Here is a 26,148-nt window from a genome sequence, read left to right as displayed (position 1 = left end):
GGGGGGGGGATATGATGCTTACCCGTGCTGGAGATAGTTTGAAGGAATCCGTCATTCCGTACTGACATATCGAGGTGGATTCCAGAGCACTTGGCTCGCAGCGAAGTCTCGCATGGGGAATTATTCCAGTGACCAAGTCGCCATTCTCCACTGCAAAAGCCGCAGGCCTGACGGGAAGCACCGGATCATATAATGGAACGTCTGTCTCGACCTGTGCCAAAGGCATACGACCTTCGGGATCCATTGCTTCCACCACGCTTGGAGACAAAGCCCTCCTGGCTGACAACGTCATTGGGTCCACTTGGTAGATCGTCCCGTCCGAGGGGGAATGCTGGCAGCATGAAGATGGTTAATAGGGGCAGTCGATGTAACGAAAGTGTGTGTAGTGCTTACAATTACGATTGTCTGAGGGGTGATATGATCTCGGGTGTGAGTGAACGCGATTTGTGAAGCACTCGGTACGGGCACAATGTATGTAGCTTCATACGTAATTGGCTCGTGTTCAAGAGCTTTATGTGGAAACATGGTTGGTAACCAAGTCGTTTTGATGCGCTCTAAAGATTCGACGGCAGGGAATAAGCTCCAAAACTCGACTACATTTAGTTCATGTCTCATACTGTCAGTATTAAAGTAAATAACTGCCACCTTGTTTCCACTGACCTTAGCGTCAATTAAATTACCGGGGACGGTTGCGCTATATAAGCCAGCTCCTGAGCTTTTATCAATGATCGTAAACTTGTTGGGTACCCCATGTGTGTTAGACACTTCAATCATGGTCGAATCTAGACAGTCACTCAGAATGACTTTCTTGTCACCTCTTTCTCGATGCATGTTGCAAACCCCCGGCTCACTGTCCGTTATCTCTGAAATGGAACGGTTCCATGGAACCATCGACGGGTTATGCATCACGTCAGTCAGTGTACATAGAATCGGAGTTTACTTTCGTCACCGTCAATGGGTCTACTCCACAAGAGAGACCCTTGTTGATACAGGTCTAGTGATGCTTCCTGTCTGATTATTCCATCAATGGCCCCCATTATGCCTCAGAAAATTAGCCTGCCCGGGTTGGCTGTACTTTCTGCACTGGCTATAGGAGGTGACACAGTTGTGGGATGCAGCACGGATGGACGAATAGCTGCCATCGATATCAGTACGGGCCATTGTACAACAGGAGCGATCGAAGAACCTTTAAGTGATTTGGTTCTGGTTAGTGCTAAGGTCATAGACATGTTCACGTTAGTGTAAGTGAAATCAAGATGTAGAAATCGTTTCTACGTAGGTCCAATCGAAAAGGTGAACACCTGGTCGTGGATTGCAAAACCTTGCAGGTCAGGGATCGATTCCAAGGTAGTCCATATACCTTAGCAACTCCCACGGTATTGGCGGACCAGTCATTGGACAATGTCGTGGTGTCTTATGTTAAAAACTCAAATACCATCGCCTTTCGGCGTTACCGAATTACTAACACAAAATCACACGATGACGAGCGGTCCTCGACCAGTCGGTCAGCAACCTCCACAGTATTCGCCGCTCTGAAGGACCATGGACAACAAATATGCGGACAACAAATATGTGGACAACGAAGACGTGGACAACAAAGACGGAGCTTCTTAAACAGATTTCCCGTCACCTCCCCCTTACCACATCCCCGACGAACTACAGACGGTTATATTTCACTCGTCGACGAACAGCAAGTCGTCCGAGAAGATGATGACAATATTATTGGACTAGATGGCATACTTGACGTCGAACCTATGGTCGCAGTTTTGAGCGAAAAAGAGCGTATGACCATAACACGTTTTCACCTCTGCCCGATTCTGGGAGGGAGGCGGTCCACCCGATTCTGGGAGGGAGGCGGTCCACCCGGGTCTGGGAGGGAGGCGGTCCACCCGGGTCTGGGAGGGAGGCGGTCCACCCACTCAGACCGCGAGCGCATCGATTGGTATACCTTATGGTTTTATAGTGTTAATGTGTGAGTTAGTTGATGGTAAATGGCTTCGGAAGAATTCCAGGATGTGGCCGATACCTACGACCACAATTATTCCATCCTACTTAGTTATCGAGCGAGGTTCTACATGGGTGTTATTTTCTGATGGCTATTTAGAATGCTTTGATTCAAAGACACTTGCGAGGACCAAAAGAATCAAATCTATGGAACGACGCAGTGCCCTTGGATCACAGATAACAAATCTGCCGAGTAATACTCCTTATGATTCAGCTAGCCCATTAACGCAAAGTTACTCGGCCGAGTTACATTTGCGTGTTACAATTGCGTGTTACAATTGCGTGTTACAATTGCATGTTACAATTGCGTGTTACAATTGCATGTTACAATTGCATGTTACATTTGCGTGTATTTTAGATCAAGTATGTATCGCGGATCATCACCTATTGTATGGTCTTAACTCGATTGGAGTGGTTAGTATCAATAAGGAGACTGAGGAAGTACATTCTATAATCCCAATGTAGGTATCCCGTTCCCCGTAGGATCGGTTTAACGCACCACAGATTCGTGAACTTGGCCACTTGTGTGGTAGACCGCTTATGTGGTAGACCGCTTATGTGGTCGACCGGTTATGTGGTAGACCGCTTATGTGGTAGACCGCTTATGTGGTGGACCGCTCAACCATGCTTCCTTCAGGTCATCCTCTCGGGCCTTGGTGTGGTGTTGCGACCATAACTGTATATGTTACTCTAACGGCGGGAATGTAGTGACAGTCGTTCGGCTTGACCAGACTGTCGTTCGGCTTGACCAGACGACGGGTAGGGTTGGTAGTGCATCCCTGCCGCGCCCGAATCTCGGTAGTTGCTTTTTTGAGGCGGATAATGTCCCGTCTTCCGGCATTGCTACAGACCTTGGTTAGAGATTCGTATGGGAGCTGTGCCTCGCTCCTGGTTTGTGTGCTCGAGAAAAGTGGCGCGTTGACGGGACGTGAACTGCAGCAACAGACACATATACACACACGTGTGCTCCAAAACACCTTACTGGTATTGTATAAGCATTCGTGCATCAATGTTCTGATTGAGGTCTTACCAAGTGGATCTAGTGTATTGAAATACCACGTAAACCAGCGCGGTATCCTGATGAGTCTCCGCCGCAGCAAGTACCTGGCCTTCTGCGACCAACGCTGGGGTATAGCAGGAAAGCACTTACTGCTACAGTTTCTCAAACACGGCTTTGTCATCCCAGACAAGGCGGTGGACGAGGCTATAAGGGACTGTAAGGGATTATACATCGCACACATTCTAGCACACACATTCTAGCACACACTGTGTGGCATGAGTGTGTGACATTTGCCTGTGTAGACCAAGAGTTGAAATCCACGTTATACGCGGGCGGCGAGAGTGTGTCTTCTTCGGAAGTGTCTACCTTCAAGATGAAGCAGACGTTGGCGCAAATGTTTGCGACAGGCGTGGTGTGTGCTTGCAGCACGATGGACGACTTAGTGAGTGCGGGGTCGAGCGAACGGCGGCGTGTGGAAGACGTGGTTCCAACGAGCGGAAGGAAGCGGCGCGGTGGAGGCGACGAAGATGCGCGACCGAAACGGATGGCGACGAAGCGGAACGTGCGACAACGTCGTGTTGGTGGTGACGTGCAGTTGCTTGCGGACAGTGCGATCGACATGGCCTCGGCGCTCTCTGCCGAGAGTCGTCTGTTTGGCCAAGATGGTCCGGACGAGCAGGGGGTATCGGACAAGGCCGCAGGTGCAACGTCTAATCCGTCGGCTGGTGGTGGTGGTGGTGGTGGTGGTGGTGGGGGTGGTGGTGGTGGTGGTGGACGTGGTGCAGGAAGTCGCTCAAGAGGCCAAACAGTGGCGACAGAGCTGCCTCGGGGTGCATTTCGCAGTAACTTTGAGCAGTTGAACTTGGAGATGGCGAAGCAGGTGGTGGAGAATTTCGTGGCGTTACGATGGAGCAATGCAATGATAGTACGATTTACGGCTCGTGCGTTGTTGCAATCAGCACGGCGACTCGACGGACGTATAGTGACGCAAGCAACACCTTTTGAGGAGGTGTGTGTGCAAGTGAACCGTTTGGTGCAGCAGGAGAACGAGTCTGGGCAGTGGCAAGATAAAGAGCCTTTGGCACTGTACGAGAGTGACAAGGTATTCAAGGCGCTGGACAACATGAGTCGGCATGCAGACCGTAGTGTGAAGGTAGTTAAGCGTGATGCAGGCGCTGCCTACCAACTAGACTGGGAGGCATGTCGCGGACATTTGCAGGCGCGCGCACTCAATGCGTTACTTAGCGCACGTTTTGGAGCGGATGCCGCACGTGTGTTTGCACTCGTTCTTGACCGTCAAGGACGCGCTACGGCCAAATTGCGGGCGGAAAGTAACATGCCCGACCTTGGCAGTAACGATAACGCGGCCTTCCTCCGCTACAGCCGCTTCTGGAATGACGCAGAAGTTTCATCCTACGCACTTCTAGCACCAGAAACCGCCCGCCGATGTCTCAACGTACTCGCCGCCTCCGGCTACCTAAACAAACACCTTGCAGACTCGGTAGGCGCCTGTCCTCCAACAACACAGAACAAACATTTCTGGGTCTTCGGAACACGTGAAGAAGACGCACGCCAAACCGCTATCGAATCATGCTACCAATATGTCGCCAACGTTTTCGAACGCAAAGAAGTCGAAGTAGAAAAACTACAGAAACTAGCCCTCAAGTACGGCACACTAATTGGGGGGACCCTTCCGGCGGGGGGGGGGGGGGGGGTATGCCCTTCCGACGGTACATTCACCGTCGGGTTACATTCACCGTCGGGTTACATTACTAAGGTATATTACGAAGAACAATGTCGGGCTTCCAATTAACTCACTACCACTTCAGAGCTGACCAGATGACTGACGAACTTGCATTTGAAATGACCTCCCGAGAAATCGCTGAAGACTTGCTGGAAGCATCACTGGCCGGAATTGACCAAACCTTGTTGATCTTAACTGAACTATAGGCGAACTTGACCAACCGCGAGCTTGACCAACCACGAGCTTGACTGACCCATTCGCTTGACTGACCCATTCGCTTGACTGACCCATTCGCTTAATTCTGGTTTTGACATTGTACGTCGTAGGGGATTTTACGTTGTAGGGGATTCTACGTCGTGGGGTATTCTACGTCGTAGGAGCTTCAAAGGGGTGGAGGCTCAACAATGAGTTGGGGTGCTTCGATACAGAGTTGGGGAGCTTCGATCCAGAGTTGGGGTGCAGAACTGGGAGTATCAGAGCTCTCGGTGATCGTGATGTCAATCCCGGTTTTCGTGTCCCAGTGGTCAATCCCGGTTGTCAATTCTCGCTTGATCCGGTGGGTACTACGACTACATCGTCGAGTGCAGGATTACCGTCTGGGTGGAATTATCGGCTGGGTGGGTGGGGTTAAGGGATCCGCGATTACCGGAAGACTCCACGACGGTAAAGGCGGGTGTAGTTACCAGATGGGTTATGAAGCGAGTGAATTAAGCAATACATAGTAGTCTTGGGCTATGTCTGTTTTGGTTTTAATTGCATTGATAATTTGTTCGGCGGATTCGAACCCGAGAGATTGCGCTATGAACACTAGAAAGTGTAGGTCGGCTAATTTTTCGTGTGGTGGTAGAGATGAGTTAAGAAATGTTTGTACATCATTAAAGGTGGCAGGTCCTCGATTGGTCTTGGGGAATTGTGTCCGTTTGATAAAAGATCTTGTTTGTTTAGGTGCGCTTTCTGCAAGTCTTACCAGTAGCCAATCAGTATCCATTTGTTGAGTTTCCTTGGTGGTTTCAAGAAGAGTGGGCATAAGCTCATCTTTATCGGGAGTTCTAATTTTGCAATACTTTCCATCCTCTGGGAACGTTTGTTCATCCAGGACACCATCTCGAACAAGAGCTAGACCTAGGTCCGATATCATGAACGCATCTGATCCGGGTTCACCCTTCAAACTTTCTTTCGGTGATATCGTGAGTGTTACAAATGTTGATACAGGATAACCGGTGTAGTGCACATTCTCCTGGGCATGTGCCAATTGTAATCGTCCCATAGAAATCACTTCCGGTCCTGTGACCAACTTATCGCGACCCAGATGAGTAAAAACCCAACCCACCACTTCCAATCCTAACGCCTTCGATACTCGTACCACCAACTCGTCCGTCTCAGGATTACCCAAAATCTCCACACCATCCATATTACCAACCTGCTCAGGCTCATAAACCGCCTCCACCACCGCACGAGTTCCACTCGGACCATAATGAGCATCCGCAGCATAGTAACCTATCAAGTACCCACAACGCTGTACCAACATATCGGACCGACGCCACTCGCGCACAAAATCAGCCAACTCCGCAACATTCATCACCTCCACGTGATCCACATGCCGATATACTTGGTGCTTTAGCGATATCGACGGGGGCAACTACATACACATGTGTCAAAAACACACGCGTCAAAAACACGCGCGTGTGTGAAACGTGTGCGCACACTTTATTGGAACGTTTTACACACATGTTTGAAACTGCCTGTCAAGGATGCTTACCTTCGTGGGCCCCACTGGGTTCCGTTTGACTGGTTTATACGAGTGGCTCAGAGCCAGTTGAGACACATTAAAGTCTATCTCGTCCACATACTCTTCGAAGGTCTTGTACTTATGAGACTGTCCTTTCTGGCGCGCCTTCTTAACCGCCACAGGCGCCACCACGGGCGCGGTTTCAGGCACTACCACGGGAGCCGCGGCAGTCTTCAGACTGGGTTCCGACTGGGTAAAGACGTGAATCTCCGTTCCTGTACCGATTTTCCAATTCGCCAGCAACCGACTGTCTCCCATTATCAGCTGTCCGGAGGTTGGTCATAACTGTGTATCCTAACTGTGTATCCTAGGTGTGTGCAACATGGCGAGATGTGTGCGCTTTACTTCATTGGCTCTTGGGTCTAGTGACAAAACAACCTCATTGGCAGACACGTTGATTTTTCCCGATATAAGTTCCTTCAACGCCTTCACCGTAGTCTGCCTCGTGTCACCACAATCCAAACGAAATCGACCTGCTTTGGAGACCACTCGAACCACTACCATTTATCTATCGAAAAAATGACAAAAAGCGGCATCAAGTCATCGCCACCTTGCCAGCCAGCCAACCAGCCAGCCCGCCCGACCACCGTCGTTCCACCGTCGTTCCACTCACTACGGGAAAGTGCTATACACTTGGCGGGAAAGGGGTATACACTTGGCGGCGATACGTCTTCTTGCGGGCATGTGGGAAAGACCAAGCGACTCACCCTTCTGGTTAGAGCAGGTGGTGGCGTTGGGGGGGAGGGGGGGAGACCCGTCTGTACAGCAGAGTACCGTCTGTGCAGCAGAGTACCGTCTGTGCAGGAGAGTACCGTCTGTGCAGGAGAGTACCGTCTGTGCAGGAGAGTATGTTTAACCGACTTGATGATAACCGACAGAGCGTTAGGGGCCGAAAAGTCGTTGTTGCAGTTCGTACTCTCGCAGTGGAAGTAGAAGCCCTTTCACCTTGCAAGTAGTGGCGTTTACTTTAAGCACGGAGACATTTTGTGCTCGCAGGTTAGTGTTGTCCGATAGTTCTTCGGGTAACTCTTGGTCTTGAGGCACGATACAGATTTGTAGTCCCAATTTACGATACGGCTCGATGTCCTCAGAAGTAGAGAGAAAGACTCCGGCAACAAACACCCCTGTAGCGAACTTAATTTTTGGTATGTCTGAAGGAGGCATGAGAGAAGCGCTAGGATCCAACCAGAGTCTAGTGTTGGACGGACAGCGACTGAATAGCCCTTGACCAACCGGTGGTCCTTGACCAACCGGTGGTCCTTGACCAACCGGTGGTCCTTGCCCAAGTATGTTCTGTTCGGTTTCCGAAACATCTCGCATTCGGTACTGCCCAGAGTTTCCGTCACTAGATCCCGGTGGTTGATTGCTAAGTCCCGATCCCAAGTGGTCGGAGAAGGTGAGCGGTACGGGGATAATATACTCGACTTGTGGTATGCCCGGACCGACTCGTTCTTTCGCGACAAGTTCGGAGAGGCCGTGGACCGTCTGCATGGTGGCTTCCAGATCTCGGGTTACGTCTTGCCATGTAATTTCTCGGAACGACTCCGGTCGACTTCGTGTTACGACGAGAATGCGATCGAACCTCTTCATTGCCTGGAGCAGAAGCGCGTACGAGGGGCAGATGCCGCCCCCGAACTCAGTTACGGATGATGCAATGCAGACGGTTTGTTCTGTGGCTGGCAACTCCTCCAGTTTTGTTACCGAATCGACCAGTGGTAGCAGCATTTTGCTCTGGAAAATACGGCGCATGTTGGTGGCGGGGTGCACAGATGCCCAGATCATGAAGCACGCATCCAAGTTGTGGGCTGTTGTTTGAATAGCATGCGCGTCATAGGGGCCGTGCTGGCTTCAGCAGCATATGCAGGAGTGTGCGAGGAGCTCCAAATCCCCATGGACACAGTGACCGTGCCTGGGATGGGTTTTGTGTGCAAAGTTCGAGAATGTGAGACACCGGTATACGGACCAGATGGGAAGCCCAACTGCGTGCCGTGCAATCAGGAGCCTGCCACAGCAACAAGAGATTTGCCCGGGAGTGAGTTTTGCCCTACGGAAATTGGCAAGTGCGAGGCAGGGAAGTGTGTGCCTCGTGATGAGTCTACCTACTATGAAGAGAACTTTGGCAAGAAGTGGGAGGGATTGTCGACGTTTCATGCGATCACGGTGACTCATTACGGAGGTTCTGTAGCCTCGGGAGGGTACAACGGTGCCTTTGATGTGGATGCGATTGAAGAGTGTATGCTCAAGTTGGGCATCGACGGAATTGCGGCCGTACCGCCACAGATGTATGGGTCAGATGCATTTTACGGACAGGCCTCTTTCAAACGCAATAATCTATGCTACAAGTTGGTCGGTGCAGATGGAATATCTCGTGTGGTCGCTATTTTTGATCGCTGCGGTGGTTACGTACAATGCAAGGGTGGTTCCACCCAGATCGAAGATGTGCGGGACTTGCCTACGATTCAGTTCCCTCAGATCGACGTGGCGCCGGGGGCCACGGCCTGGGCGGACGCGAACCAGTGTGTGAGCAACCCGGGTGCGACGATTCTGAGCGGGTTGGGACAACGTTGTTGGTACTACACCGACGGTTCGGACCCGGCGATTGTGCCCAAAGCTTGTTGCGAGGGTGGCTGCAGTCAGATCTCGGGCACGGACAAGTGGGGACAGGTGGATTGGTGCGGTAGCAGTTCCCATCCGCACTTTGATTTGTCAACACGTCTGATGGACTTGTTGTGCGACGCAGGTGGCGGGGGTGGCATCGCTGTGGGTAGTTGCCAACTGCAATGGGTGGAGCCGGTCAAGTGTCCCGTTTGGCCGAAGCCAGGTGTGTGTTGTGAGCAGAGTGAGACTTGCGGTGAATCATGCACACCAAAGTCGGGCAGTTGCGGCAACTCCGAAACTGATTGTGGCTCTTGTGGTGGCAAGTGGTGTCCCGGCGACAGCTGGTACGACATCTGCGATGCAGACCCCACCGATATCCCCACACCCTACCCCGAGTGGACAACCAATCCCCCTGATCCGCCCACGCCAACTGGTGGTCAGACCCGGGCCCCCTCGCCCCCTCCACCTGACGACGCTGACACCCCGACCCACTGGCCGGGAACCAAGGCCGATCCAGGTCCCATTACTACTAGTGGCGACACCACTGGGGCAACTGATGCCACTGGGGCTACTGACGCCACTGGTGCTACCGATACTCCGGGAACTCAAGCCACGGGAACAGGTGCTACGACACACCTCCCCACACAGAGCCAAGACGAGGAGGAGAAGAAGAAGGTACCAGTCGGTGCTATCGCTGGCGCCGCAGCTGGAGTTGCTGCCGTCCTCGCTGCCGCCGGATTGGGAGCCCGCCAACTGCGCAGTCAACCTGACATTGACGCCGCCTTCGAGCAAGGCGACGACCTCGGCGAAGCTGATGAGGACAACCGAGAAGGCATGGCGCAACAGGGCTCCGAAGATTTTGCTTAGACACCAACCTTTATCCGGCACAGGTGCAACTACCGAGTGTAGGTTCATACGTATCTTCGCACACTGGAATTGGGTGTGCACCAAGTCGATGCATGCGCGAGCCCACCTTGCTTCGTCTGCAACCACCAGGTTGGTTGGGTTCGTGTTTTGGCTTGACAATGGTCCGGGTTAAGCGGTCGTCGGTGTGTGTAAAAGGTTGGGGGTGTGTGTTAAAGCACGCGTAGTGGGGAAACTTGAGCATGCGCGTCATAGGGGCCGTGCTGGCTTCAGCAGCATATGCAGGTGTGTGTGAGGAGCTGTACATCCCCATGGATACAGTGACAGTGCCTGGGATGGGTTTTGTGTGCAAAGTTCGAGAGTGTGAAACAGTGGAGTATGGCCCAGACGGGAAGCCAAATTGTGTGCCGTGCAATCAGGAGCCAGCCACAGCAACAGGTCCGCTACCGGGGAGTGAGTTTTGTCCTACCGAAATCGGTAAGTGCGAGGCAGGGAAGTGTGTGCCTCGTGACGAGTCGACCTACTATGAAGATAACTTTGGCAAGAAGTGGGAGGGATTGTCGACGTTTCATGCTGTGACCGTTACTCACTACGGAGGTTCGGTGGCCTCGGGAGGGTATGAGGGTGCCTTTGATGTGGACGCGATTGAAAAGTGTATGCTCAAGTTGGGCATCGACGGAATCGCGGCCGTACCGCCACAGATGTATGGGTCAGATGCATTTTATGGACAGGCCTCCTTCAAGCGCAATAATCTATGCTACAAGTTGGTCGGTGCAGATGGGCTGTCGCGTGTGGTCGCCGTGTTCGACCGCTGCGGTGGTTACGTACAATGCAAGGGTGGTTCAAATACTATTGAGGACGTACGCGAGTCGCCTACGATTCAGTTCCCTGCCATCGACGTGGCGCCGGGAGCCACAGCCTGGGCGGACGCGAACCAGTGTGTGAGCAACCCGGGTTCGACGATTCTGAGCGGCTTGGGACAACGTTGTTGGTACTACACCGACGCGTCATGGCCGGAGATTGTACCCAAAGCTTGTTGCGAGGGCACCTGCGGCCAGCTCGACGGCGGGAAGTACGGACAGGTGGATTGGTGCGGGAGTAGTTCCCACCCGCACTTTGATTTATCGTCTACCGTTATGGATATGCTATGCGACGGTGGTAACGGTGGTGGTATATCAGTAGGCAGTTGCCAGCTGAAATGGGTGGAACCGATCAAGTGTCCGGTCTGGCCAAAGCCAGGTGTGTGTTGTGAACAAAGTCAGACCTGCAGTCTCGACTCCTGCACACCAAAGTCGGGCAGTTGCGGCAATTCCGAGAGCGAATGTGCAACCTGCGGTGGCAAATGGTGTCCAGGCGACAGCTGGTATGACATCTGCGCCGCAGACCCCACTGATATACCCGATCCCTACCCCGACTGGACCCCGAACCCCCCTGATCCCCCCACGCCCTCAGGGAACCGTGTGCCTTCGCCTCCACCACCCGACGATGCCGATACACCAACACACTGGCCAGGTACCAGCGGCAAGGGCGACACGACCAGCACTGGTACCTCTGGTACCTCTGGTACCTCTGGGACCTCTGGTACCTCTGGTACCTCTGGGACCACGGCAGAGGGAGAGAAGAAAGTGCCTGCGGGAGCCATTGCCGGGGCGGCGGCTGGCGTCGTCGCGGCGTTGGTAGCGGCCGGTTTTGCGGCAAGACAGCTCCGAAGTCAACCGCAACTGGACGCGGACTTTGAACAGGGGGATGATCTCGGGGAAGTGCAGGAGGAAACCAGAGAGGGCATGGCGGAACAAGGCTCCGAAGATTTTGCCTAAATGCATTATCTTAAGAACGTTTTCATTTCCGTACTTGGCAACAAAACAGATAGTCACCTTATCAAATACACCTACCTCTTCGTATCGACCTCATCAGTGACCACACACACACACACACACCAGCCACTGTTTGTTCCCTCTGTTATTGCACCACCATGGGGTGTTGTGGACCACCCCGGGGTGTTATGCACGACTACCGGGTGTTGTGCACGACTACCAGGCCAGGTGTTATGCACGACTACCAGGCCAGGTGTTATGCACGACTACCAGGCCAGGTGTTATGCACGACTACCAGGCCAGGTGTTATGCACGACTACCAGGCCAGGTGTTATGCACGACTACCAGGTGTTATGCACCTCTTCCCCTTTATAGGGCCGTAAGTACAACCTGAGTACGATAAGTGGGCTCAAGGCCTTCGAGGAGGAGTTCAAGTCACACGTCCTCTTGACTTACAGACACTCTTTTGAATCGCTCGGGAAGTCGCGGTCAACTGGCTGGTTCAATGGCATTCTCTCAAAGTAAGCAAGCTCATTCCTATCGCATTCCCGTGGTGCAGATACGGAATACGTAGGTCGTTGGAAAGTGATAGTGGATGGGGTTGCACAATCAGGGTGTTCCAGATGGGGCTTGCTGAGGTCATGTTAAGAATCCTATGTTATGGTGCTCGGGAAAATGCGCTCAAGTGTCTAGTTGGTGGTAGCGACCTGTCGGTTCGAGAGGTCAACACTGCTAATGGTCAGGAGTGCATGAGAAACGCATTAGGACCGCCAATGAAGAAAGATGCGGGGCTTCAAACACACATTGGTCATCTGGGACTTGGCTCGGTTCTCGAACAGGTGGGGCTCAAGGGCAATGAATTGGGGCGGCCTGCAACCGCGGACAGCGCTTCCTGGCGACGTCGCCGAACATATGAAGCGATTTCAACACTATGCACGATCATGAGTTACTTTTGCGATACTAAGGACTCAATGTTCGGAATACACGAAATCACTACCAAAGGTGAACTGTACTTGAATAAACGGCCCTCGGAATGGTACGGTCCTACGAGTTGTGCGCAACTCTTTAATATACTCATCAATGAAAAAAGTTTGATATTTGATACTCCCATTTATTCACTACACTTTGAAGACGCCTGCATCGTCAACGAGAGGGTTTATCAGGTGCTCGAACCAGCTCCTCAACGTGCGGGTCCTGGTGTGCTGATTATTTATGTGTCCTTGAAGCTAGGCTTATCCGAAATAGACTTGGTGAGGTATAAGGACTTTCTAATGTCTCTCTTTCGAATGGATAGTTTTTGTGGACTCTGTGGAGGCAACTCCACTACCTCTGCGTATTATTTCATTGCCTGTAATGAACGATACCTGTATTATATTGATCCACACACACGTGTGCAATCGGCGCTCTATAACATTCAGCCTTACGATACTTCTACAATTCAAATAAATGACCAGCTAGTGGACATTAACAACCTCCAGGGCTCCATCCTGCCGGACTGTCCACGACAACTCCCCTGGGAACAACTAAATCCGTCCATGACCGCAATATTGCTTTGCCACGTAACTCCCACTATCCCGGACATCATCCTCCACTTTTCCCCAAAGCCTCCCCCCCTCCCCCCCATCATCACTTGGCTGCATCCTCACTTGGCTACATCGATTAAAGCCTATTAAAGATCTATAGTAGTCCTTACGAGATTACGAGAGAATTCGTACGGCGTTATCCTCCACAATTTTCTTTGTGGAACGTGAAGTCTGTGAGCCTGGGGGGTCGCAGCCTGGCAGTGGCAAGACAGAGGAGGACAGCGACTACATTGTTATTTAACCACTGCCTATCTTGGCGTGGCCCGCCCCATAGGCGTGGCCCGCCCCATAGGCGTGGCCCGCCCCATAGGCGTGGCCCGCCCTTTAGGCGTGGCCCGCCCTTTAGGTGTGCACGAGGTTGTTTGACCGGATCAGGGACGATGCAGACACGTGGCCATGCATCCACGCGGCAGACCGACTAAGCTTAGAGATCCATGCATACGTGCCAGGGTATACGCATGCTTGAGTGTGCTTTGGTAAGGGTGTGTGCTTTGGTAAGTGTGTGGGCTTGGTCAAACACACGCACGACGGGGCGTCGGTGCTTGACGGTTGGTTATTTGATTCTTTTGACGTTCATTCCGTGTGCGTCTAACTGGCTGGGTTGGAGGGTGAGGAGGACCTTGTGTAGTTCTCTGGCGGAAGGGCGTTCAGTGGGTGTCCAATGGAAGCATTGTAGGAGTACGTTCTTGACTTCGGGTAGGAACCAATGTGGTACTTGTGGGCTTTCGTGATTCCTGAAGAGGCGACTGACAACGTCGTCGTTGTCGAAGCAGTCTTCGAAGGGGATTGGTCCGCCAAAGATCTCGATGAGGCAGCAGGCGAGGGACCAGATATCGCTTTTTTCGTTGATGGTACCAGCAGGCACGTAACACTCAGGCGCCATATAACGTGGGCTTCCACCGTTATCATCTAGCTGGATTGAGTTCCGGACCATCAGTCGTGTTTTTCCAAAGTCACACAGACGGATGTTGAAGTTGGAGTCAACCAGTATGTTCGGAGTCTTTAGGTCTCGATGAACGACCACTGGTCGTTGCGAATGCAGCCGATACATCACGCCTGTCAGCTGCAGAGCCATGCCCAGTCGCTGGGTCGAACTTACAAAGACAGAGCCGTCAAACAATAAGTCAAACAGATTACCGCGCGGAACATACTCAGTTACGATCAATAGCGAACGTAACGACTTGACACACGCTCCGAAGAACCGACAGATGTTAGGATCCTCCTTCATGGCGCAGTACGCATTCAACTCACGTTCAAAGTTGCGTAACTGTTCTACGCTCGGTGGCGAGTCAACATGCGCCAACTTCACTGCCACTTCACGTCCTCGCCAACGCGCTCGAAACACTGTCCCGAAGGTACCACGACTGATATAACTTTTTTCGAACACTAGTTCTGCCAGTTCTACAGTCAAGCCGAGGGGCAAATCGCTCATCAACTTTGGTGGAGACCCGTCCACCACCTTCACTACCGGCTTTGACGGCGATGGCCTCGACCCCCCTCCACCCCCGATGGTACGCCTGCTTTCCAACATCTGCCGAGGCCGGCCGAACTCTGCCCCTGCAACTGTACCCGCACCAGAAGAGTCGCCACGACCGCCCGGACTCGAACCGCCGACTTTCGGCAATGAACCGAAACTGGTCGTTGACTCCGCCGCCGCGCTCTCGCAGTAAGACCCCAACAACCACGCAGGCGCGGCAGCCTCTGCACCCACCGCGCTCCGTGCCCGCACCAGACACGGCTCTCCGCGACTCAGGTTTACGCGACGACCTTCCCCCTTGATACCCAACTCCCCCGATCCATCCACCGCCGTCCCTGTGTCTCGCGAAGAACCGGCGACGACAGAAGTCGGCCGCCGCTGATCCTCCAGTAAGAGGTCTTCGCACACGGGAAGCAGCGACGGTTGTCGCCTTCTCCGACGCCGCTGATCCTCGAACCGCTGATTCTCTGGTCCTGGCCGCTGATCGTCCGGTCGTTGATTTTCCGGTCGTCGATTCTCTGGTCGTTGATTTTCCGGTCGTCGATTCTCTGGTCGTTGATTTTCCGGTCGTTGATCATCTGCCCTTCGGTTCTCTGATGTCCGTTGGTCATCTGATGTGCGTTGGTCATCTGATGTCCGTTGGTTCTCTGATGTCCGTTGGTTCTCTGACCGTTGGTCCGGCGTCTTTTTGGACAAGCTCGTCCTGGTCGAGGTGTCGTCCGGAAGTCCTGATCTACTCACCTCAGTACCTAACCGCTGTGTGGAGCGACGTTCGCTTTGATACACTTCCACATTGCTGGATCGCTCGACTTCAGTCTTTCGACGATTTACCTGTTTTTGTAGTCGTTGTCTCGCACTGACCAAAAACGTACTTCTGTTTGCTCGCTGGGACACAAAGATATCAAACCATTCAGGAGATGAAGACTGCTGGGCTGTTAATAACAGACTGCCATTCACCACGAACTGGGACCGCGGTAAACGAACTATCATCTTGAAAAAATAATGGTAGCTGTGCTGGTGGCTGTGCTTCTGGCCATGGCGAGCCCCAGGTTGGTCGTGCCGCCCGCCCAGGGCGCCGTCGTGCCTGCCAAGCGAGACGTCCCACAGTCTCAGCGACCAGAGACCCAGCGACCAGAGACCCAGCGAACAGGAGAGAAGCTGCAATTACTGTTTGATTTGTTCGATCGAACAGACACACCACTGACTTCTGCCGAGGTCAAAGTAATGGTCAGCACCGCTCTAAAGAAAGGCCCGGCCCACCTCAACTATTTGGACAAGGTATTGAACAATTGGATAAACTCCTGGAAGAATGTCTAAACAAACGGATCCAACGACCGCCGCGCAAGGGACACACAACAAGAACAACACACGGATGACTTCTCGTTATACTCGGATCGTATTCCCAAAATTAAGCCCAGTTGATCACGGAGGCTGCTAGGAAGAGTGCTATAACAAAATCGGTGCTTCAGTATCCACAGCCTTGACCAGTGTTAGCAGCATGTAGTGACACTAATTTGTCCAGTAGACCTCATCGTACACGTACTCCACAACCTCTGCCGAATACCAGCCCTAAGGACCAAACCGAGCACTGTCCTCAATAAACAACCCATCAATAAACGACCCGAACCCTCAATTCCTTCAGGAAATCGGGGTTCTTCTAAAGTACTGAGAGGGTCGCGGTAACAAACCCTGATATTGAGGCTTTCACCCAGTCTCATGTTCTTTGCAAACTGCCTATGCGATAGCTCATTAGGAACATCGCGATGGAGCCAATTCAACGCAGCTGGATGACCATGTCGTATTCCTCTATCTGTCGACGGGTTACGAAGGTATTTGGGGAGTTTTTCAAGGGTTCTTCCGGATAGGCCGTCGGTATTTTACGACCCTCGACAGGACCCGGAATAATTGTCGTTCGCCTCCAAGAAGTTCAATGACGCGGAGAGGGAGGGAGAGGGAGGGAGAGGGAGCTGTGGGACTGGGGGCGCAGACACCGCAAGGAGGATTGAACCGGTTGACGCAACGGTGTCAGCTTTCGAACACGTCGCACATCCGAGTAAATCGCCGTGGAGCACTCGTCCATCCGTAACCCCAAAGACAATAGGGAGGTGCGGCATCAAGCCCCAGCCTGGAAAGGTGGAGACGTTGAGCACAGTCGTCTCGCCAAAAGACTACAAGCGGTTGTGGTCGCTTTTGGGTTTACTCTCGTTCCACCGAAGGTTCGTGCCAGGGTACTCCGACAAGGTGCAGCCCTTCCAGGAGCTCACGAACAACCAAAAGACCCAAAGCGCGCGACGTGACTCCCACGAAGTAGCAATGCGACAGGTAATCGAGGACCTCGCAAATGCTGACTACTTGGTAGCTCCCGACCCGGATGCGCAGCTTGTACTGAATACCCACGCCACTCAGTACGTGGTAGGAGCGATATTAGGTCAGGTCAACGACGGCAGGATGGAAGTGACCGAGTACGTAGCAAGAAGCTCACTCAAGCTCAACGTAATTAGGACGTGGGAGAAAGAGAGTTACTTGTGGGCGGTCGAAGTACTTTGTGACCAAGTGGGACGCTTACATACGGCTAAGACCCACCCTGGTCGTTAGCGACCACCGCAAATCTCACTTTCCTAGCGAAGGCTGACACAGGCAAGGAGGTCGATGGGCTCTGTTCCTCCAGCAATACGACTTGAAGTTTAGTTACATCCCGGGAGATAACAGCTACGTCGCCGATGCCCTATCTAGGCTCAAGGACGACGAGGACGAGTTCCTAAGCTAACTACTTGGTACCATATGGGAGAGTTCAGAGGTGACTTCCACGACTGCGTGACTTCCGTGCTGAAGGTCAAGCACATCGCATCACACCTAGCTCGACAGAATGGACTAAACGAATCGAATCGAATCACGGCACCCTCGAGTCCATAATGTCCAAGATACATCAAGACGGTAACTATTGCGACTTGAAGCTGCTGCTAGCCCACGCTGTGTACATCTGCAAGGTGACGATCCACAGCGCCACAGGGATATCCCCAATGTTAGCCGTTACCGGCAGAGAGCCCATTCTACCCGGATGGTCAGAAGAGGCCATTATCGTCGGTAAGGTCAGAATGGAGAGATACTACGCCAGTTGGTCGCTATGCTACGTAGTCATCGAAATCTAAGGCAACAGAATGCGCCTGTACGGTTGACTAACGTGGCGCGACAAGGTCAACCGTCCGTGAGGCCTGAAACCAGAGTTCTGCGTGACGCATTCCTCCGGCGCAAAGGGCTAGTCGAAGAATGCGGATGTCCAGAAAGCGAGAGGCTACAGCCACAGCGAACGAACGTTTAGGTCAACCTAGCTCGGCCTGCACAGAGACCACCACCAAGGTCAAACACCACACACCACACACATCTGCAGAACAAATACTGTAGACAATGCCAGGGAGAGGCTTCCTTAAGAGTGTGGCTGAATAATCAACCATTCATTGACCTCGCCCATGGTCAGAACCCCGCCGATGAACGATCGAGACCTTCCCCCTGATAATCGACTTGTGGTCTGCCCGCCTGACTTATCGAGGTAACGTGACCGCCCGAACGAAACGTCTGTTGCAAAAAAAAGGTTTGTTGGCGCCACATGCCATAGCATCTTCCCCGTCTTACAAAGACGCCGTCTTTATCTCTGGCGGGCTACAAAAGGAAGTAGTCGCGGCACAGAGGATCCTGCAGCCATAGTCATGAGCTTGTTCCGCAGCCGCCCGCGTTGCTACGGTGGTAAGCACTTCCGAGTACATCGAGCGTATCTCGTCTTGGGAGACTGCAAGCGCAAAACGATTGGGTCCACGTAAGGCCTGTGCAACGACGTTCCGATCTTGACCAGTCTTGGTCGCGTGATGTGAGACTAGCTTGTCTAGCAGAGTTCGCACAAGCAGCTCTTCCATCCATGCCCACTGGCGCAGTTCGTAATCTTGGTAGTCGTCGAACTTGGATATTTTCGACACGCCTCCCACAGGGAATTGAGGCACATGTTCGGCGGCGGACAAGGCCTCAGGCAGTGAGCTGACGCCCGGTGAGGCGACTGGGAAGTAAGCAGACAGCAGTCGGTCTTTGCAAGCTTCATACGCTTGGGTGTAACGACGTGTTAAGATGTCGAATCGCTTCGAGGTGGCATCACGATGAGTGCGACGGAGAGAAGTGTAAGTGGTCCATTCAGGGGTGACTGTTTCGTGTGCATCTTGTTTCACTGCCTCTAGGTATTTCGCTAAGTGAGTCACCATCGACTGCTTAACCGCACTATTTCCTGCGTCGCGGTACCCCGACAGCCATAGCGCTACCCTGTTCTGAAGCAGTCGCTCCCCCGTAGGGAACTTCAGAGTACGGCTCTCCAGTTGACGTAAAAACTCACCAACCACTAACGAGGTAACCTCTGCCGGATACCAGCGCATAAGCACTGATAGATTCCGTAGTCGTTGAGCAAATGGCATCTTAGCGCGTTCGTCAGTAAAGTAAGCCCAAAGAACCAAAGCAGGCACTGATCTCTGTATACGACCCGAGCCCTCGAGACCCTCCGGATATGTTTCGCCAGGATCTGTCTTGATTCTGTCCCTGCCCTTGAAAATGTCGGAGTCGTAACTCGTAACATTGAAACCCGGCCGTAATCCCTGTAGCCCTACCTCTGCTGTGTACTGAGGCGAGAACCGATGATCGCAGTGGTGGAGCCATTTGAGCGCTGCTGGATGGGCGTGTCGCTGCTCGTATTCTTCCACCTGTCGGCGGGTTAGGAACGGCACTTGGGGAACTTCGTCTGCCGGACCAGGCATGCTGCACTGCTCCTTCACGTATTGGAAAAGGCTCACCGGCCTACGCCTGTTCTTCGCAAAGTGAGACTTAAGGTCTTGGCCAATGCTGTGTCGCCAGATATCTCGGGCCCACTCACTAGCTTCTACAGCCGTCGCTCTGCCACCCTCCTGTTGTCCTTCCGTACTGATCGAAGGTCCTGCGCAGCTCGTGTTCAGCAAAGCCGAAGCTTGGCTTCGGGTGCTCACGGCCAAAACCCCGACAATGCCGCTACCGAATTCGGCGGGGTTGCACTGTATTGTTTTCATAGCAACTTCTCAACAAAAAAAAATCCCTTTTTTTCGAACTGAACACGTTTTAGCGCCCAATGCATCGTTGTTCTGTCGTCAGCAGAACCGCGCAGGTCCTCCGTGGCTGAACTCAGGCCGCTATCGTGCTCTGGGTGGGTGGTAGACTCGACCATGGTTTACTGCCGTCTTCCTCCATGGCAACATTGTCGAACTTATTTCAACATTGTCTGAGATTTGGTCCATAATTCTTTGGAACACGATTAGACTGTTCTTCACACTAAATGGAACCACGGCGTACTGGATTTTTATAACTCAGTCGTATAAATTTTCTTCATAAAGGAAACATCTAACTTGAACCTTCGAACATTGAACCTTATTTCGTACAATGGTTGCAACCGTCGACTACCCCAAAGAAGCCCTAGCAATTATCGCTGAGGCAAACAAGTCGGGCTCAATGGACCCAGTACGTGTTCAAGTCGGGCTCAATGGACCCAGTACGTGTTCAATCGGGCTCAATGGACCCTGTCTGGGGCACTGTTTGTACGACGGTTGACTGTCAACGACTCCTCGAATATAAACGCGTGATGTTACAACCCACGTTTATTATTGCGTTGCTTGGACTATCATTGCGTGGAGACTATCATTGCGGCGAAGTTGGAGGCTGAGAAGCCAGCGATTACCCACCGCAAGATAGAGGCTGCTGCCCAATCCGAAGACACAACCACCCGCTTTAGACCTACTTACTCGGTTCAACAACACCGACCAATGCCAAGAGGTCTTCTACTCGGATCGGAGCTCTTCTCCACGTGGCCGTGACAGCAGGTATATAGTAACGATTGAGGTTGGGCTCAGATTGACTACATGGAGGGCGATTCTGTACATATGATGAATTTGTTGAGAGGAGTAAGAATGGTAATGCACATGCCTTTGCTCTCGTCGACTAAACCTACCGAGTTGGTGTTGTAGTCTGTGTTTTCTTCCCTAGCTCTGTGGCTACGTCGGGTGTTAGCAAGCCGTCCCCCAGCACCCACCAGGACACACCAATGGCGATCGCTACTGGATGGGTTGCTGCGGACGTATGCTTCATCGAGGAATCGCGGTTCGCGAACACGAGAGTCATCGCAAAACAGTCTGCAAAGGATGACTGGATCGCCGTGGTCATCTCGCAGCCCTTGTCATTGATGAGAGTCGACAATAAGGAATGAGCACTTCGAAAACTGGGTTGACGAAGTGGTCAATCGCGCGGCCCACAAAATCGACGGCCCACAAAATTGACGAAGAAAGTATGATAGAGCGCAAATACCCCCAGCACCCACCACTGAGTCATCTTGCACGCATCGGGCCAACGTGGTGGTCGCGTTTGTAGCTACGTCGGCCTGCGGTCGAGAACTGTTCCAGTGAAAAACCGGCGTAGATCATTCCTTCTGGTAAGAGTATATATTCGGTGATGGTAATGCTAACGCGAGTGCCTGACATGAGCGTGGTCCGCTAGGCAACAAAACCACCATGGCGGGGTTGCGTCAAACCGCCACGCCGGGATCAGGACAAACCAGTAAGGGATCCTCCTCCAACTTCAAAGACGTTTTTGCCATATCCCTCGCGTAAAAGGCAGTTGTGATACGGCGCAGATGGCCTTGCAGGAGTCGTTTGTCTTGTTCAGCAGTCGTTTGTCTTGTTCAGCAGCTATTACGGTCGGTAGTACTTCCGAGTACGCCTGGCGCAGTTCGTCCTGGTTAATTTTGCAGTCACCGCCGACGACCATCCGGAAACCAACTCAAGGATTTTTAATGGTAATGCTGCACGCGGACGTCTCTATGCTGACTTGTGAGAAAGTTTTTATAGGAGGTGGTGCAAAAACCTAGAGTGCGTTGATCCACCACGACGGGCCGAGAAGAATATTTGAGAGGGGAAATTTGGGTATGATGAACAAGACATGTGTTCCGAGTGCGCCGGCTGGTGATGCGATATCGCAGGTGCAGATTGCTTTGAACAATTTGATGGATCAGGTTCGAGTAGGGTTGTGGGGTGATATGTGGAAAAGGCTTGGTGTTTGTAGGAAGGGTATTTGTACCTCTTGGAAGGGGCTCCTGCGATTGACAAGGCCGGGCAGCCAATCGTGCCGGCTCCAAAGGAGCAGTTGGTGCGATGGCGCCAGTTCCGGGGAGAGTTCGAATCGTCATGGCGTCTTGGTAGCAAGCTAACTGCCACTGCACCCGCGACTCCCGCAACAGACGAACAAAGTTACGAACTAACACAGAACGATGCCTTGTTTCGCTCCCAGCGACTGGCAACCGTCGCTCAATGTATTAAGCAACGCGTCAACGATCTGCCAACGCGCCCATCCACGCAAAATTTAGCCCCGCTTATGGAAGCCAATGCTGTCCTTGATGACGTTCTCGACGTACACAAAACTGCACTAACCAAGCTGGTTAAGGCACTCCGTCGAGAAGAAACATCACTCAGCCGCTCCATCCTTAACCATTCCCCAACCAACCAACTCCACTGACCACGACCCTGGAGCGTGCAGTCCCGGGCTCAAGCTCAAGCCCGGGCGATGCGGCTGGCTGGTATTTATGAGTATATTCACTTTCATCGCATTCCTGGCCGCCGCTCGTGGTTTATCGCATTACAGCCTCGACCCTCGGAGTGTTGCTGTGTTCCCTCACTACCAGTCCCCTTTTACCCAAGTAAGGTTGCACGCAGGGCCGGCCACAACCCACGTGCCCCCAGAACGTGACGTCGCAACCAACACGCATGTCTGCACACGCGTGTGTGTAGCTACACACACGCGTGTGTAGTGCAGTTCGACTGCCTACTTCGACTGTAGGGATTGTTTGTTTTGTCGAGTGAGAGTCCTGCGGGCGGGAAGGCGTCGGTTGGCCGTTGTTTGACGGGGTGTTTGGAGTCGTTGTCGGGGGAGTCGTTATCGAGAGGGAAGCCGAGAACGTCGGTATGTTACGTGGAGTGTCTGAGGTCGCATTCTTTATGTTTGTATGAGTCTGTGGGAGGTTATGGTACTTCCGAGTTTCGTGTGATTCGTGATTTTGAGGAAGGTGTGCCGGAGTCGAGACTATCCTTTCCTAGTACAGTGTTCGGTGAGGGATCAGACTTGGTGCATAGCAATGAGACTCACCACCACTTCCTAATGGGTACGTGGCGGTCCAAGGTGATTTATCTGTTGTCACAGTCAAGAGAGGGTGGCCCAGTGTCTCTGGAACGCACCATCAAGATGAGACAGCATCGAGAACTATGGGGTGTGGCGGCAGACAGCTTGAGTCAACGAGTCTGGATTACGACCGGGGAAAGCGAAGTCTATACTTACAGGGCCGGCGACTTTCTGAAGGATGAAAATCCCATTCCTATCAATGTAGTCACTCTTCGTTGCGATGGACAACCTATAAAGCGGGTCAACGAATTAGACTATGACAAATCCACTGGCACTCTCTGGGCTAATGTCTGGTTCTCTTCACTGCTGTACCAATTCGATCCCGACTCTGGCAAATGTCTCGCCAAACTCGATGTCGAAGACTCAGACCCACGCATCAAGAAAATCGCCAAGGCCAACCAGTCCAATATCAACTCCGTCTGGAACGGAATTGCCACCCTCGGAGACCGCTGGCTCATTTTCACGGGCAAACTCTTCCCCTACATATTCATCGCAAGATACACACTCTAACGTGGCAACGAACTAACGTGGCAACGAACTAACGTGTCCGTACTAAGACCCCCGACCCCGACCCCGAGCTGTGAGTAATATAGACCCCTAGCTGTGGTCAGGTTAATTGGTTAGCTTTTTCAATTCCTTGATAAGCCGCTGAATGTACTTGTGGTCGGTATCATTGTATGGTGAGTGGCCGTTTTCAAGTTCATCTATTTGTTTGGCTAAAGCCGTTTTAAGCATCTGTCTGAGCTCAGCTTCAGACCGTTTGGCCAGGTTTGCGTAACATGGACGGCCTTCCATAGGTCGGAGGTCGATTGCATTGCCCTTAGCGTCACGGAACATGCCAGGATAGTGGGTGATCTCGTATACCTTGGTCCGGCCTTGTTCGTCAACATCATCCTCTGCTTCCCACTGTTCGAATCCAACACGTTTCAATTTACGTTCAGCCAACTCTTTCTCATAGTCGAAGTCTTTAGGAGGCCAATCATCAAGTACATACCACCATCTAAACAACTACCATGTTGGTACAAACATGGTGTTTACACACAGACAGTCATGACTACACAGTCATGACTGACTGATGTGTGGGTCGACTAATATGTTTGGGTCGACTAATATGTGCACACACGTGTGTTTGGATACCGGGATAAAACTTTGGCTATCAATTCTTGCTTGCTGTTGCGGTTTTCTTCGACGACTAAAGAGGCTTCATCCTCATCTTCTTCCAGGGCCTCCACATCTTCCCCGGGGCGCCGACGGCTCATTGAATTTCACACGGTGTTAATTGGAGGGACGAATTTGTGCGCAGGCGGCGCCACCAGGAGTGCTCTGATTGGGTGTCTAAGCGACTGGAGGCCCTGACGTCGTGATAATTGGTACCAAATGGGCGCACAACATAAGACCAAGATGACTTCAGCCACGAACAACTGATGCTTCCCTGGGCCGCCCTCTTGTAGCGACAGGGCAGTAAGGACCATGCAGTATGTCTGAGTAACGCATATTGAAAACCATGTGTAGGGCGTTACAGAGGAGGAGAGGAGGGAGGAGGAGAGGAGGGACGAGGAGAGGAGGGACGATAGATGCATTAAAGTGCACATTAAAGTACACATGAGGAGGGGGTATGACTTACGTTCGCGGTAAAGCCGATTAGCAGCATCCATCGAACGATGGCCTTGAAGCGGATGGCAGGCGAAATAATAGCTGCGATGGCGAGCAAGAAGAGAATGGCGTTTGCGCCGATGCTATGGGGGTGACGTTATCTCGGTCCACATCGGGTGGGTGGAAGGGGTCCACATCGGGTGGGGGCGCCTTACTCGGTGGCGGCAGATCCGTGTATGGATTTGTATACGATCATTGCGAGACTACAAGTGCACATGGCGGAGAAGCAGGAACGGAGGAGAAGTCTGGAGCACTTGGATGCTTTGGTGCAAACCAGAAGTTCGGCCCAGGGTCTATAGAGGAGAATGACGAGGTCGGTGATGAGTGACTGGATGATGAGCAGCAAGCCGGTCTGGAGGTAGACTTGGCGCGCCTGGCTGTTCTGCCCAGTGAGTCGATCCTGCCAGCTGTCTGTGATGGGCCAGCCGTCTCTCACGGGCCAGCCGCTTCCTGCCATGGACCATCCTTCCGCAGCCACCAGACGTCGTCGCGCACTGGGCACAAGAACTTGGCCGTCGGCATCAACCGGAATAGGCACGGCAAACTCTTCGTCGAGCCCCGACGGGGTGACAGCGGTTGCACTCCACCAGAGCCCGGTGAGCAGCACACCGAATGCGACGCCGCGGAAAACTTCGTTGGCGGCGATAAGGGTCCGACGAGTGTGAGATGAGTGACGGAAGCTGGGCAGAATTTCGCAGAGCACGCACATTGCCATGACTGTCCAAGTGCGTGTGCTCAGACACAAACAGGGCTCCGGGGCCTCAGGGAAGGCCGCAAGGAAGACTGCTTGCATGTGCAGACAGAAGATGCCTAGTAACAGGCACGCGAACACATAGCAGTCTTCGTTCAGCCGCGCTAGAAAACTGCGCCGATCCTTCATGCTTGCTTCACCACTTGTCGGTCGCCACTTGTCGGTCACCACTTGTCGGTCACCACTTGTCACTTGACGGTAAGTTAGAAGACTGTACGTTAACAGACTGAACGTGAGCGGTTAGTTCGTTAACGCTTTGTACGGCAGTCCTGCGTTGCGTTCTAGAGAGTGTGTGTCTTGAGGGAAAACAGGAAATGGTGCGGTGGAGCCTGTTGCTGGTATTGCTTGCACGTGCCGCGCCGAGTCAGCGTCCGACGGCCTGTGATGTATACTGTCCCGCCAAGGTCGTCTGTGACCGTTGTTGGCGATTGGGTCGCTGCGATTGGAGTGGCCAAGAAGAGCTTTGCTACGGCTGCGCGGCCTCGAATTGCTATAACGAACGCGTCCTACAGGGCTCGGCGAAGCGCGAGATGAAAGCTAAACAAGAAGCTGCCAAACAAGAAGCCGCCGCCGTCTTCCTTTTCCCGCGTCCGGCGGTCGCCGAAACCGGCACCGAGGACGCCGCCGACGCCGAAGTCCTCGACGGTCTTG

At 52.7% G+C, this 26,148-nt stretch overlaps 11 protein-coding genes across 11 annotated transcripts; 6 read left to right on the top strand and 5 right to left on the bottom strand.

Moving 5' to 3' along the window:
- Positions 1-1,968: 1,968 nt before the first annotated feature.
- On the top strand, positions 1,969-4,954 carry GNI_039610 (hypothetical protein; the record flags this gene model as incomplete). Its single annotated transcript, XM_011131097.1, has 4 exons — positions 1,969-2,465; positions 3,102-3,220; positions 3,307-4,669; positions 4,834-4,954. The coding sequence occupies 4 exons, from the start codon at positions 1,969-1,971 to the stop codon at positions 4,952-4,954; spliced, it is 2,100 nt and encodes a 699-aa protein (XP_011129399.1).
- Positions 4,955-5,439: 485 nt separating this feature from the next.
- Positions 5,440-6,795, bottom strand: GNI_039600 (putative nuclear pore associated protein; the record flags this gene model as incomplete). Its single annotated transcript, XM_011131096.1, has 2 exons — positions 5,440-6,387; positions 6,508-6,795. The coding sequence occupies 2 exons, from the start codon at positions 6,793-6,795 to the stop codon at positions 5,440-5,442; spliced, it is 1,236 nt and encodes a 411-aa protein (XP_011129398.1).
- Positions 6,796-8,358: 1,563 nt separating this feature from the next.
- Positions 8,359-10,002, top strand: GNI_039590 (hypothetical protein; the record flags this gene model as incomplete). Its single annotated transcript, XM_011131095.1, has 1 exon — positions 8,359-10,002. The coding sequence occupies one exon, from the start codon at positions 8,359-8,361 to the stop codon at positions 10,000-10,002; it is 1,644 nt and encodes a 547-aa protein (XP_011129397.1).
- Positions 10,003-10,241: 239 nt separating this feature from the next.
- GNI_039580 (putative transmembrane protein) lies at positions 10,242-11,816 on the top strand (the record flags this gene model as incomplete). The annotated part of the gene is made up of 1 exon (XM_011131094.1): positions 10,242-11,816. The coding sequence occupies one exon, from the start codon at positions 10,242-10,244 to the stop codon at positions 11,814-11,816; it is 1,575 nt and encodes a 524-aa protein (XP_011129396.1).
- Positions 11,817-12,454: 638 nt separating this feature from the next.
- Positions 12,455-13,486, top strand: GNI_039570 (peptidase family C54 protein; the record flags this gene model as incomplete). The annotated part of the gene is made up of 1 exon (XM_011131093.1): positions 12,455-13,486. One exon carries the CDS (start codon positions 12,455-12,457, stop codon positions 13,484-13,486), a length of 1,032 nt encoding a protein of 343 aa, XP_011129395.1.
- Positions 13,487-13,949: 463 nt separating this feature from the next.
- Positions 13,950-15,863, bottom strand: GNI_039560 (protein kinase; the record flags this gene model as incomplete). Its single annotated transcript, XM_011131092.1, has 1 exon — positions 13,950-15,863. The coding sequence occupies one exon, from the start codon at positions 15,861-15,863 to the stop codon at positions 13,950-13,952; it is 1,914 nt and encodes a 637-aa protein (XP_011129394.1).
- A 773-nt stretch (positions 15,864-16,636) lies between these two features.
- GNI_039550 (putative Pol polyprotein) lies at positions 16,637-17,468 on the top strand (the record flags this gene model as incomplete). Its single annotated transcript, XM_011131091.1, has 2 exons — positions 16,637-16,724; positions 16,975-17,468. 2 exons carry the CDS (start codon positions 16,637-16,639, stop codon positions 17,466-17,468), a joined length of 582 nt encoding a protein of 193 aa, XP_011129393.1.
- A 1,031-nt stretch (positions 17,469-18,499) lies between these two features.
- Positions 18,500-19,945, bottom strand: GNI_039540 (hypothetical protein; the record flags this gene model as incomplete). The annotated part of the gene is made up of 1 exon (XM_011131090.1): positions 18,500-19,945. One exon carries the CDS (start codon positions 19,943-19,945, stop codon positions 18,500-18,502), a length of 1,446 nt encoding a protein of 481 aa, XP_011129392.1.
- Positions 19,946-22,500: 2,555 nt separating this feature from the next.
- Positions 22,501-23,603, top strand: GNI_039530 (glutamine cyclotransferase; the record flags this gene model as incomplete). The annotated part of the gene is made up of 2 exons (XM_011131089.1): positions 22,501-22,614; positions 22,755-23,603. The coding sequence occupies 2 exons, from the start codon at positions 22,501-22,503 to the stop codon at positions 23,601-23,603; spliced, it is 963 nt and encodes a 320-aa protein (XP_011129391.1).
- Positions 23,604-23,705: 102 nt separating this feature from the next.
- Positions 23,706-24,352, bottom strand: GNI_039520 (putative unchacterized apicomplexan-specific serine rich low complexity protein; the record flags this gene model as incomplete). Its single annotated transcript, XM_011131088.1, has 2 exons — positions 23,706-24,093; positions 24,231-24,352. 2 exons carry the CDS (start codon positions 24,350-24,352, stop codon positions 23,706-23,708), a joined length of 510 nt encoding a protein of 169 aa, XP_011129390.1.
- Positions 24,353-24,897: 545 nt separating this feature from the next.
- GNI_039510 (putative transmembrane protein) lies at positions 24,898-25,626 on the bottom strand (the record flags this gene model as incomplete). The annotated part of the gene is made up of 1 exon (XM_011131087.1): positions 24,898-25,626. The coding sequence occupies one exon, from the start codon at positions 25,624-25,626 to the stop codon at positions 24,898-24,900; it is 729 nt and encodes a 242-aa protein (XP_011129389.1).
- Positions 25,627-26,148: the final 522 nt, after the last annotated feature.

The sequence above is a fragment of the Gregarina niphandrodes genome (assembly GCF_000223845.1).
Source record: "Gregarina niphandrodes unplaced genomic scaffold scaffold00005, whole genome shotgun sequence".
NCBI lineage: Eukaryota > Apicomplexa > Conoidasida > Eugregarinorida > Gregarinidae > Gregarina > Gregarina niphandrodes.
The sequence above is the reverse complement of the archived record's forward strand: the minus strand, read 5'-3'. Positions and strand labels throughout refer to the sequence as shown.